The sequence below is a fragment of the Micropterus dolomieu genome, linkage group LG22 (assembly GCF_021292245.1).
Source record: "Micropterus dolomieu isolate WLL.071019.BEF.003 ecotype Adirondacks linkage group LG22, ASM2129224v1, whole genome shotgun sequence".
NCBI classification, from domain to species: Eukaryota; Metazoa; Chordata; class Actinopteri; order Centrarchiformes; family Centrarchidae; genus Micropterus; species Micropterus dolomieu.
Genome location: NC_060171.1, coordinates 23,188,694 through 23,202,008, shown reverse-complemented (window position 1 = coordinate 23,202,008; position 13,315 = coordinate 23,188,694). Strand labels below are relative to the sequence as shown.

The following is a 13,315-nucleotide window of genomic DNA, read 5'->3' as shown; positions in this document are numbered from 1 at the left end:
AACAGTTTTCAAAACAATAACAAAAGTTCATACTTTATGCATGAATTTAACATTATATTTCATTTATATTATTTTCCCCAAATTTGATCTCATCATGGCCTTATTGATGTTTTAAAAGCCTGCTCTTTGATGACAATATTTAGTTTATAAAAAACAGCATAAAATCATAGAACTCTTCATGCTATGAAAACCCCCACATTCCCAGATATTATCAAGGACATGGCGTCAATGTCCTCCATGATAGCCATGGGGCTTGCTCAGCGAATTGCTTAGTATTAATTTGAAGTTAAGAAACCAGTTATTATTTACCATTAGCATATTCCTTATTATAGTAGGCTTCATTAAAAGAAAACATTAATTATGTAACAAAATACATTTTAGCTTACGTTTCCAAAGGCAGAGCTTACAACGAGCATTTGAAGGCAGCACTAGACTAAAGTAGCCTGGTTAAGGTTATGGTAGTAGAAACATAGGATTACAGATGTATCTTTTATAATTATAATAATAATAATAATATTAATAATAATATAGAATAACTATAGCTAAGAGCTAACCTCAAGAGTTGTCCCGAAGCGCTAGTCGTTCCACGTTCACTACATGTCCCAGGGTGCCACGGGTCCCTCATTGCCGTATCCAGGAAGTCGTCTGTGGTTGTCAAGTAAACTTTTGCTTGTAAGCAAAGTGCTCTCAGTCTGTAAAATGCATAGACCGTCTATTTAGTCTGCAGTTTCATGCAACAGGTAAATATAAATTCCAAGTAAAATGACCATGTAATGTTTCGTTAGAAGTAACGTTACAGTCCAAGTGTAATATTAATTAATTCGCCTCCCGCATTGTTTTCACATGTATAGCGCTAGTTGGTTAAGTTAGCTAATTTAACGCCAGTTAACGTTACATAACGTTCATTATTTCCTCTTTGTCAAAAAGAAAACAGTCAGTCGTGTTTGTAAGACACTTTAACGCTGTTCATTTCAGGTAGTCGTGAGAGATGAGTTGCTGCCACGGGTCTGTACCCCGGGAGGTCCGGCCTGGTACAGCACGGGTCCTAGTGACAGAGCTGAGTGGATCAGATCACATCAACCCAAGTCCTGCCACGAAACCCTGTGAGGACTCTGAAACAACAGTGGAGCTTTACCTTGCTCCAGAGAAACTGGTAAGATTGCACAAGTGCCTATGGATACAGTCATCCTTCACCCCCCTCATGACCTGTTCTTCCTTGTCTTTGTCTTATTTCTATGGTTAGTCTATGTGCATAGTAGGCTAAACATCTATTGTCTGAGATATCTGTTATTTTCACTTTAGTGTACATCACAGCAGTGTCAGAGGCATATATGTAGCTTTATTCCAACTTGTCTGTGGACACTGGGGTTGGGGGGTAATGGCATATGTCAACATGGAGATTTAACATCTACTTTATGCATCGTGCCTGTATAGCCATGTGTTTATTATCACGAAATAATTCTGTTATTGCACTCTCCTATTCGTAATGAACTGCTCCATGAGCAGTAACTAGAGAAAAGGAAGCACACGCTTTGCAGATTGCTGTTTCAAGGTGAGGTGGGCAGACAGAATTATTTCACATTACATGAGGCTTCAGACAAATTGTTACATCAAAGTCACAGCTTAAGGTCTAAGGCAAATATTAAATTATTAAACTCTGATGAGTAAACACAAAATCCATTTCGGTATGCTAGTACAGGTCTGATGTACTGTTACTTTTCGTCCCTCACAGGAATTGCTGTGTGGAACTCGGGACCTCTCTCACGTGACCTCACTGGAGATCTGCGTAGACACACAAGAAAACACATTGGGTAACTTTGGTAAGATATAAAGTACATCAAGGCATTTATTAATGTAAATCATGGCTTACTATTTCAAACCAAATGGCACAGGTACAAAGTTTGTTTGTGTACTCATTAAAGCTCACTGTTTGTTGTTGGTATTGGTTTTATTGTTTATATTTAGTGTTCCTTATGTGAACATGTCAACATGCTCAGTAACTCCTGTTACATTAAAATTCAGATTTAAAAATTCTGACAAAGATTTCTAGGCACTGTACAATGATGATTCACAACAGGTGCCTATAATGATCACATAAGTAATCACAAACCAAAACTGGATAAGAGACCAATAAAGACACCGCTATGACGCACACAACATATCCGTACTAGATTTCCTGTCAGGTGTGCCAACCTTATTGCAAGAGCTGATAAATTGTGGAGGAACATCTTCATTATGCTCACCTTTGTTCTCAAATTTGAAGATTACACAACGAGTGCAGGCATGATAGAGCGATGTCTGTATATGTATGAGTCATGCCTAGCCTGCCACTGTAGGTGCTCTTCCTTTTAGGTAATTGAGTTTGGAACAGAATGTGGATGCTAGTTTAAAAGCCGATAAATAAACCCCCTACTGTTACACGAAAGTGAGAGAAATGGCTTTGTTTATCTGATCATCTTGTAGGTGCCTACTTGCCCAATCTGATGCAGCTCAAAATGAACAACAGCATGATTTTGTCAGTAAGGTAAGCTTAAAGTTACCTAACACGCATACCATCTTGTTTTCCTCCTGGTCTGTGTTCTTCAAAAGCAACATGATCCTGGTAGAACACACGTAATCACACTTTTATATAATGTTGACATTTCCTCATGGAATACTCTACTTAAGTACAAATTTGAGGTACTTGTACTTTATTTGAGTATATTCTTTTCATGCCACTTTCTACTTCTACTCCACTACATCTCATCTCAGAGGCAGATATTGTACTTTTTACTTCACTACAATTATCTGACAGCTTGACTTACTTTACTTTAAAAATTAAGATTTTAACACTCAAAACACATGAAGACTTAAAAACATATGTTTTGTTTTCAATTAAACTACCCAATATTTTATAAAAGTACAGCTGACACGATTATTAGATTGACATTGAAATGAACTGGCAACAACTTTGATCATTTTAGACAACATTTCATGTAGTGTTGTAGTCAAGACCGCCCAAACTGAGACCAAGTCAAGACCAAGACCAGAGTTTATTGAGACCAAGACAAGACCAAGACTTTTAGGGGCTGAGACCAAGTCGAGACCAAGACCAGTTTCCCACATTACGTGACACACAATAAAATGTGGAACGAGATCATAGGTACTTCTCAGATTGATCTGAATGATCCACATTCCCATTAAAACACCCACATACAAACACTAAGAGCTGAAATTAACGCAAGCATCTTTATTCAACATTCTTTTTCCATGCTTACCATCGCGGGTAGAGGTGACAATTGTTAACAGGAACAACACATTTTAATTAGAGTTATTGGCTGCATTTGAAGCAGTACGTTTTATATCCAATCAAAGTAACGATGTTAACAAATAAATCAGACAATGCACAAGCAATTTATTGATATTCCCAAAGTTATGGTCTTGACTAGTCTTGAAATAAAATCCCGAGTCCTCTATGTCTGAGACCAGTACAAATGCGGTCGAGTCCAAGACAAGACCAAGACCATCAAAAAGTGTCTTGAGTCCTACAACGCTAATTTCATGGTTCCTCCTTCACAAATGTGAATATTTGCTACTTTTCCTTTTACTTGTTTTAATTGATTTGTAATAATTTCGAGCTTCATACTGTTGGTTAGACAAGACATGCACTGTGAAGGTGTCACTCTGGCATCTGGTTAATTGTGATGGTATTTCTCATATTTTCAGAATTTCAAAAATCGATGATTGGAGATAGTAATGAGCAGATTAATCCATAACAATAAATAATCATTAGTTGCACTCCTATACAAAATAGTTAAAAATGAGCTCCTCCTCAACAATTACAGCAGTAAAACCCTGCTTTTACATTAATGCATGAGTAATTATAATAATCTAATATATAATAGTATAACAGGGCTTTTTTTTGCATTCAGTACTTTTACTTTTAAAACTTTTTCAATGCAGTACTTTTACTTGGAAAAGAGTATTTTTACAGTGTATGTTATAATGAATGCCATTGTTAAATAAATAGGAAAGTTTGCCCAGTGTATTTTTAAATTCATGTCAGCAACCCCTGACAAACATAAACCCATTATTATTAGTTATTTTTAAAAGCAGGTACTTTTGTACTTTGACTCAAGAATAAATGTTAATTGGAGACTTCTGTTTTTAGTGGAGTAACATTCAGCAAGGGTATCTGTACTTTTACTCAAGTACAGGATTTGTGTGCTTTGTCCACCACTGGGAATACTACAGAATCTCAAGAAGCTGCAAAAACAAAATATGGCTGAATTTGTACGCTTCTTGTCACTGCATGAACAATTTCATATTAACTGTAGCTTATGTTTAGAAATAAAGCAAGCAGCTCCAGGTCTTTCCATAAAGAAAACTGTAACTGATGTAAACTGATCTTGAGAAGTGATGTAACCCATGTCATGCTTCACACAGGTTACACAAGACACTCTTTAGCAAGCAGCCCTGGAAGCTATAAAAAGGCAGTGCTTTGAAGCAGAATAGCAGGTCAAAAGTCACATGGATGTGTACCTGATGGAAATAAAAGAGTAGTGTGGTTGGAGTGCAGATGTAGGACTTTGCTGTGCTTTTACTAACTGGGACTTGTAATAAATGTTTCTGCATAGGAGATGCATGTTGCTGCTTGTAAACCAGACACCAACAGATGTGGTGTTCAGTACAGTTCACCCACCTGTCTCGAAATAGTATACACAGGGGTTTGTGGCATATCAGCTTTCAGATTTGTTCATTTGGACACTCCTGGGAAAAAGACAAGAAATATGCACAGTATCTCCTGGATTGTCCTACCAGTTTGATTGCAGCCACAGCTGTGTCATCAAAATTTGATAGAACAAAAGCAATAAACCTCCAGGATGAGACACACACACATTGCAAATTGTCCTTATAACAGGACAGGTGGAGAATTGCTTCCACAGAGACTGCTGAGGGATGAGACGGTACAAACACAAAGATAGGGAGCTGTCTGCTCCACCCTGAGAGTAGCAGAGCAGAGCCAGCCGGACGTGCACTGCCTCTGATAGCATTTCCTGCTCTGGGCTATGGGAGCTGTAGTCGAGAGGGTGTCTCGGGGTTGTAGATATACACTGAATGAAACTCTCCTGGAAGGGTCAGAGCACGGGTGTGCTGTAGAGACAAATGGGAGGCAAGGGAGAGGCCAGCATACTGGGGAAGACAAAAGAGCTTCTAACTTAAGTGGCCATGGAACTGGAAAGCCTTTCCCATGATTCACAGCGTTGTGTAACTCCATTCCCTGCCTCTAAATCAAGTGTGTGCAATTTTGTCTCCTTAGAGACCTAGGAACCGCCCTTTCCCACCTGCAGGTGCTATGGATGTCTCGCTGCTCCCTACAAGACCTAGATGGCATTTCTACTTTCTCCTCCCTCAAGGTAGAGACAGTTCAGCAAATCAGCAACAAATCCCAAAGTACTATACTTTCCTAATTTTACTTTAAATGTTTAAAATGTATAATGAGCAAAAGAAAACAAGTCAAGGCATACTTGGATACCTGGTTTTTAAATTTGTTTCTTAACTTTACCATAATTTCCATTTGTTGTGTTGCACTGGTGACAACTTTTTACATGGGTCTAACAGAAAGGCAGGCCATTTTCATATATATACAGCAAATATGGAAAATTCCTAAGTTATGATATAATACATTACATTAGCGATCAGATTTCCTGTGATCTTAAGCTCCTAGTCTCTGTGAGATGGGTAGATACCATATCTGTCTCTCTGACTCTGCCTGTTCCAGTTCTGTGTCCACAGTATTACTTCTCTATTAACTCCATTTGAATTTAATTTTTACCAATCTCTACTATGCTGTATGCGCATTCTCTCTCTGTTTCAGGAGTTATATGTGGCCTATAACGATGTGTCGGACCTGAGTCAGGTTGGCATGCTTGAGAACCTGCAGCTGTTAGATCTGGAAGGGAATGATGTGGATGACCTAGTCCAGGTTCAGTATCTCGGGTTGTGTGGCAAACTCCAGACACTCACCCTGGAGGGAAACCCTGTGTGTTTGCGCCCAAACCCCACTGCCATGCAGGTAGGGTAATGTTCTGCTAATGTTGTTTATGCCATGAAACTAAGTACAGTAATATACAATTTGTCACCACCTATTGAGAAAGATGGCACATGGATGAAGTGTAACTATCATTTCTGGCTTTTCCTTCACCAGGGGCCTCATTGATAACCGATGCGTAGACACAAAAGAGGGCTTGAATGTGCGCACGCTACATTGTAAGCAAAATTGGTAATTTAAAAAAGAAAATTGATGAGTAAATGTGCATACATTTAGGGAAACTTTGACCCATGCATACAAACATTTTGAAATCGCTGACGCAGATGGTGAGGTAGTGAATTAAACTATACACAAATTGTGTAAGGATGCCTCTCACACATTTCATTTCACTTAATATCAAACATTAATCACAGATCCACATTATCATTAACATCCAATTCAGCAGCCATAACTATACCATAAGGACCTTTCCCTTTGAAAAGAAATCAAATCTTAAATCAAAGTTCGCTTAGTATTTCACCAGCGCTGTCTCATCTTCACATCCCCACATAGTTTTTGTATAGTTGTGCGTGTAAAATTGCTGCAGTGACGTACACACACTGCCATTCTAACCAACTCACAGCACATCTTCAGCACGTGCACATATGGATTATGTATATTACCAACGTCTGGTAATAAAACCAGTGACAGCTCTCACACAGTCACTACACTCCATATCCTTATCATCAGTCTTAATTATAATGCAGGCCAAGCATAACAAAACCGACGGTGTTCACCTGTCAAACCTCCATCTTCACATGATATCCCTGGGTGATGGATACCACTGGTTGACTCAGACATTTTGGCAGAATGTGAAGTAATCAGTATGATTGCCGTTAACATATAAATGTTGCGTGCATCGTATGGCTAATACACCGATTTAGATTCCCTAGGGCCATACTCTTTGATCTGCTTGCTGAACTGGGCGTTTCACAGACCAACCCGGCACAATAAGTAGGTTATAACCACTCTGGGGTTTCTGGCAATTGGCTATTAGCAGCAAGAATTATCCGACAGGTGTGTGTTTGATATGATCAACAATATTTAGTGTTTACCTTTCTGCCCAAAGCCCTTTTTGGCAATAATATAATTCTGTTAAACATCAGTTACCTGCAGGTGTGTGTATGCACAGTTTTATAAATCAGATGTCTTTTTGGTGCGCGCCATTTTTGTTGTGCTCACGTACACTATTAGGATGGACCCAATGCACTGTTTTGTAATTGAGGCCCCTGACCTATCTTCCTGTCCTTGCCAGGCTTCTTTTTGTCCTTTATGATTCAGCAGACACAGATATTCGAAAAATAAGCATTGTCCCTTTGGGAGTGTAGTGGAATTGGAGACATCAGAGAGAGACAAAATTAGCCACAAAAGTCATGTATCTGCCTGTACTGTACTTAAGACAAACAGTTATTACTGATCAGCAGTTGTGTCACCATCCAAGCATGATAATGCTTTGATGATAATGCAAAGAGGATTTTAAATGGAGGTGTGTGTGTTTAATGTGTCTAATAGACATTTAGCTGTGGTTCCCATCCAGATTAACAATCTGTGAGCACAAAACAGCAGAATACACTTAACACATAAAATCATGTCTCATTGCCACCTGAAGTAGCAAATACCAAGTGATGCAAGGGTCAGAGTCACAGCAATCTGCCAAAAGATATAACAAAAAGAAGAGAACGGTTGAATAAAAGCTTGAGCAATGAGCTTGACAAAGTTCCTGAAAAGAAACTGTTGCATTCAGTTGATGTTGTAAGAGCCAACTTTTAAATGCAACTTGTGGTTCTGATGTATGTATCATTCAGTTAGTTGCCCCTCTTGTGCTAGCAGGCTCGTAGCCCTTTGTCAGATAATGACTGAAATGTAATTAGCTAGTCCTGAGACATGAAAGTATCTGTGTGATCTCACCGCTCTTTAGCTGGGTCTTCAGCAGACCAGACAGGACACTGAGAGAGCAGGAGGCATCAAAATAATCAAACATAACAGGCGCATAACTGACAAACTCATTTGTGGAGACATGATGACACGGACATAATGGTTCATTATTACATTGCACTGCTATTGGATCTCTTTGGATGTACATGTCTGGTGCATAAGGCAGCTCACCATGGACCTACTCAGTGATATTGAGTGTAGCTGGCTACACAGGGTAGAAGCTGCATTTCTACCTTCTGCTGATTCGAGGTACAGTGTGCTAGGAGTTTTTTTGGGCCACTGTGAATGTGTTTATTTACACCCACCAGCAGAGCATTAATTAGGAAACTGGGGCAATGAGGGGAGATGCTGAGCTGAATATGCATTAGGCCTGTGCTTTGTAGTGACTGAGGGGTTCTTGGGTTTGCTCTCTTGCCAAACTATCACTCCTCTTGCTCTGTCTCTTTCCATCACACTCACACAGGTACTTTCATCCGCTCACTTCCTCTCACCCGGCCCTCATTCTCCTCCTCTTTTCTCTTTCATTTCCTCTCGCCAGCCCTTCTTTCCCTTTTTCATTCATTGCATCTGTGTGGTTTGGTGAAGGGCAGGAGTGCCGAGCTCTAATTTGATCGCTTAGTAGCTCAGTGATTCACTGGACTCTCTCTCTCTCTCTCACACATGGCTTTCTGTACACAAAAGGCTACATCCCTGAAATACTTATATCTGCATAAAACAACGGATCAGCTCATTTAGCGTGAAGCTCATTTAAGTGAAATAAAACCGTAAGCACAGCATCTCACTTCATAAACAGAATGAAATGACAGGATATGAGTTCAAATCAATGCCAGTTTCAAAACCAGTGTAATTTACTGTGTAACCTGTAAGATGTTTTTTTATTAGGTTTGACAGTTTACAGGCTCCCCATGGGACACCTGAATCTGACACAGGTTTCAACTCTTTCAACTATTTTTACACAATGCATCAATCTCGACATTTTTCCCTCACAAAGTTATGATATCTGAAATGGACAATGTTAACTGGCTTGTGTTGAGTACTAAGGTATAAGTAAGGTAACTTAGTGTACACTACTGTGCATACACGTAAGTCACAGTTGCTATCTAATTTCATGCCCCATTCATCTTGTTATACTCTTCTTTGGCCCCTTTAATTGCCTCTTCAAACATGTCTGTCCTCTACATTCACTTTGCCTCTCTCTTTCCTGTGCTTCCTACTTTCTAACCAGATGGCAGACTATAGTTATCGGGCTGCAGTGAGGGAGCTGGTCCCTCAGCTGTGTTACCTAGACGATGTAAGGGTGGAGGAGGACAGACTGAGCTGCAGCAGTACCATGGGAGAAGATTGGGCCATTCTCCGAAACTCCATCAGAGACGGCAACACCTCTCAGGCAGCCACTGAAGATGGTGTGTGTATGTATGTGTTGTTTTCAGTAATTTGATGACAACCAGGATAATCACGGCATGAGTATTTAATGGGCCACTCACTTTTGTCTTTGTAGAAGAAACAGTAGAAAGTGCTTACAGCAGACCCGTCTCAGCCAGGCGCCCTGCTTCCAGCCTCTCTTGTGTCTGGCCCCTCTCGTCATCAGGCTCCAGACCCCACACTGGCTCCAGACCCGGATCCAGACCTAGTTCTGCAGATTCAGACTTAACAACAGTAGAAGCAGAAACCAGCATCCTGACCCATGGTTAGGACGGTGGCTTTTTTCCAGCCACGTTTTCTTAACTTCACCAGTGTTACAAACCCATCTCTGTTGCTACTTTAGTGTCTTCAATAAGTAGATCTGTGTCAAAACTAGTTTTAGTACCAGTTCCAGTTTCTTCTCATTAGCATCAGATAAACATTTTCAACAGCTATATTTATCAAACAGTGCCACCAAGAGGTCCTTTTTGTGTCAGAAAACAGTGTGATTCACTGGAATCCTTCTCTTATCTGTTGATTTTTGAAGGAGCTGGCAAGATCTTGTTCTGTGGAAATCCAGTCCAGGCTATTCGAGCAAGGAGAGAAAAGTTGAGGGTAGGTGATATGTGTTGGAAGAAGAACCTTCCTTCAATTCAGCAGGAAAAAAAACATTTTGTTCTTGAAAAAAATCTCTGTCAATGAGATATCAAATCAGTCCACACCAATCATTTCTTGCATGCTGTTTCCCATGCATGTAGTGTCGACTCAGAGGAACAACAAGTTTTATGGGCTTTGAGAGGCAATTATGGCTATCTGACACCACCAGCTCATCTCTTTATTGTCATGTCTGTCAAGGTAAACTGAGTGCAGCAGCAGGCACACTAAGGTGTGGACCCAAACGAAGACTATGGCAAAGAAGATGCAGTTCAAGAAAGGTTTATTGAATAAACGAAACAGGTTTACGTCCAAATAAAGGCAAGAATCCAAACAAAGGGGTAAATCCAAAAAGCGCAGAGAAAACCAAAACCAAGAGAACAATCCAAAAATCCAGCGAGACAGCACATAAGCAGAAAACTCACATATGACGAGAATGCTACAAAGACAGAACAGAACTGACAGCTTAAATACACAGGCAAATGAGTTGGGAGGGAGTGCACAGGTGAACGACATGAGGAACTAATTAGGCACAGCAGACACACAGTGAAACAGGGCAGAATGAAAAACAAAAAGGCAAGACAGACTATGAAACCAAAACGAAACAGATCAGAGTAAAGAATTAACCAAAAAGACCATAAACGCAAGCAGACAGATCCATAAACCAAAGAACAAAAACACAGGCAGAGGTTACAAACTATAAGCTATCAGACAAGACTAAACTAACAGAACAGGACCAAAGCTAGACATGAACACGAGGCACTGACGGTAACAAAATAAAACCGGAAGTAAAGCTTGCGACAATATTCAAGGATGGACAAGATATAAATAACTATAACTATAAAAATACAAATCAAACATAACCCAAAACCAGACTACAACAATGTCAGTATAAACAGAAGGAGCAGAGTCAGAGGGACTTGACACCATGTGATCTGTCATACACATGGCTGCTGTCACTCTCACTGTTTTCTTCTTACCTTTCCATCCTACACTGCCTGCCCCTCTTGTGTTTGCTCTCTCTCTCTGTCTGACCATTACTCTATTATCTATCCATAATTAATGTACTCAGCTCTTAGGCCTCTATTCTGTTAAGTATCCTAGCTTCCTCTCCTACCCCTTATGCTCATTCTCCCTCTCTTCTGTCTCATAGACAGCACCCACCAGGTCTACTTTCACCCCCTGTGACCTGCCCATCCATGTACCCGAACACACATTCGACCTTGAGGAGCCTGATGTTAGAGAACGCGGAGATGTGTTTGCTGAGCTTAGAGCTTGGAGGCAGCAGCACAGCTGGTATTAACTACTTACACACCTCACCCCCTTTTTGTTAAGCTGGAAACACACAAAATAAAATACTATTACTACTAAAAGACTATTTTGTAACATCTGGCTTATGATGACAGACCAAACTCACCATGAGAACTCACATAGTTATATCTAATACCTATCAAGGATTTGACCTTTAAATTCATGATACGGAGCCCAGCTACAGCCAGTTAGGATTTTAGAAGTCTTCTATTTTGTTCCTCACTTCAGCTGTTAACATGGCGTCCTCCATACATTTTAGGCGGATGACACTAAACATCTTTCTACATGGTTTTTCAGGCGTCTCCAGGCCATAGAGACAGAAAGATTACCACAGGTCCTGGCTATTCAGCATAGTGATGAAGGACAAGGGGAAGATGATGATGATGAAGAAGGATTTGGGGGTCAAAGTAATGGCAGTAGTGATGACGAACATGGTGAGGAGAAGCATGGTGACAGCCTAGATACTGCCTCACCAGATTCCTCTTTCCAGTCTCTTTCTCCAGGTGAATACTCAACGAATGAACCTAATTGCTGTTGCTTTTTAAACAACGGTAAAACTCTGATGATCATATATCCACAATAACACCTCAGTCGAAAACAAAGGCGTAACAAATGATATACCAGTAGATTACAAACTGTAATGGCAGCCACTAAAACTTTTGTAATGACTTTCTTTTGTTTTTTAGACCTGCATCACAGACAGGCCTTATCCCCTGACATGGCTCGATTGTCCCTATCCCCAGACACCCCACTATCCCCTTCTGCCCCTCTCAGTGTCACAGCAGCTACTGGTAATCGCAAACTACCAGGGATCCGTGCACGTAGGCTTCGACTCAGCAAGACCAGTTCAGAAGATGTACCTGATTTCAGCAGTTCAGACCTGACTCTCCAGAGGTTCCAGCGATTGGCCAAGACTGATGTGCCTCTGTTGCCCCTGCCTGCACACATACCCCACCCGCCTCCAACGAGTGCCCTGGGAGAAGGACACATGGATTCATGGTATGGCATTATAAGATTACAAATGTGTATGTATTTGTAAAGTATCAAAACAATAGATTTGATCTGTTTTTGCTGTTTAAAGTCCATGTATTATGTAGTTTGAAATTAACTGTGAATATAAATGGTGAATTAAATACAATTTATCAGTGACGATGTGTTTTTCTAAATGCGTGATGTGATAATTTTAGAATAACATTCTTCCATTGATTGTGACTAGTTGTTCATTAGCACTGTGTAACAGCTTTGTTAATTATTTAAATAGGGTGGTACTAAAGAAAGGTTCTCTGTCTTTCAGTGCAGAGATGGACTTACCCAGCGTACAGTCTGGCAACAAGCATCTACAAACTCCTCACATGTTCAAACCCCTGGACAGGCCAGCGATTACTCGTCCTCACACAGCCAGGGCAGCTCTGCAGAAACATCACCAGCACCACAGACTCCAGTCCTGCAGAGGGAGCTCACACCCCGACTGACACCACCAATAAGCAGATGTCTGGCCTTGCCAGTGATCAGTATGATTAGTGTTCCATAACCTTAAAAACGGACAGCTCGGCGGCCACTGAGGGGGAATACTCCCCTTATATGCTCTGAATGTCACTCACACCATGCTTTGAGATATGTTGGGATTACCTGTATTTCCCAGAAATGTTGAGACTCACCATCACACCACCATCCCGTGACCTCGTAACTCACAGTGCTTTAGCATGAGTAATTAAGTTATTAACATGAGTAGCAGTGTAATTGGAGGACTTGCTATGGTGAGATAACCTCTCTAATTCTACTGAGTTGGGGGTTTTCTGAATCATAAATTAAATTTGCATTTCTCAGGTTGAAATATTGAATAATTATAACCCAAATGCTACTTTGTGTTCTCATCAGTTCAATCCATTTTAGATTCTCTGAATACTGAGGTGGAAGGTTAATAAAATGTAATGGTTCATTTCA

At 40.4% G+C, this 13,315-nt stretch overlaps 1 protein-coding gene across 2 annotated transcripts; it reads left to right on the top strand.

The window, feature by feature from the left end:
- The first annotated feature begins 619 nt into the window (after positions 1–619).
- lrrc56 (leucine rich repeat containing 56) lies at positions 620–13,315 on the top strand. 2 transcript variants are annotated; one of them, XM_046038709.1, is made up of 13 exons: positions 620–740; positions 976–1,153; positions 1,733–1,820; positions 2,464–2,524; positions 5,300–5,396; positions 5,858–6,055; positions 9,231–9,408; positions 9,504–9,692; positions 9,954–10,021; positions 11,214–11,356; positions 11,669–11,874; positions 12,115–12,370; positions 12,666–13,315. In XM_046038709.1, the coding sequence occupies exons 2-13, from the start codon at positions 989–991 to the stop codon at positions 12,841–12,843; spliced, it is 1,827 nt and encodes a 608-aa protein (XP_045894665.1). In that variant the 5' UTR covers positions 620–740; positions 976–988; the 3' UTR covers positions 12,844–13,315. The 2 variants fall into 2 exon arrangements, with proteins under 2 accessions (XP_045894665.1, XP_045894664.1); XM_046038708.1 differs by having other exon boundaries at positions 12,058–12,370.

Coding starts and splice junctions, on each gene's coding strand:
- lrrc56 (XM_046038708.1), top strand. CDS start 989: ATGAGTTGCTGCCACGGGTCTGTACCCCGGGAGGTCCGGCCTGGTACA. Junction 2,525..5,299: donor AGCATGATTTTGTCAGTAAG/GTAAGCTTAAAG, acceptor TTGTCTCCTTAG/AGACCTAGGAACCGCCCTTT. Junction 10,022..11,213: donor CAAGGAGAGAAAAGTTGAGG/GTAGGTGATATG, acceptor TCTGTCTCATAG/ACAGCACCCACCAGGTCTAC.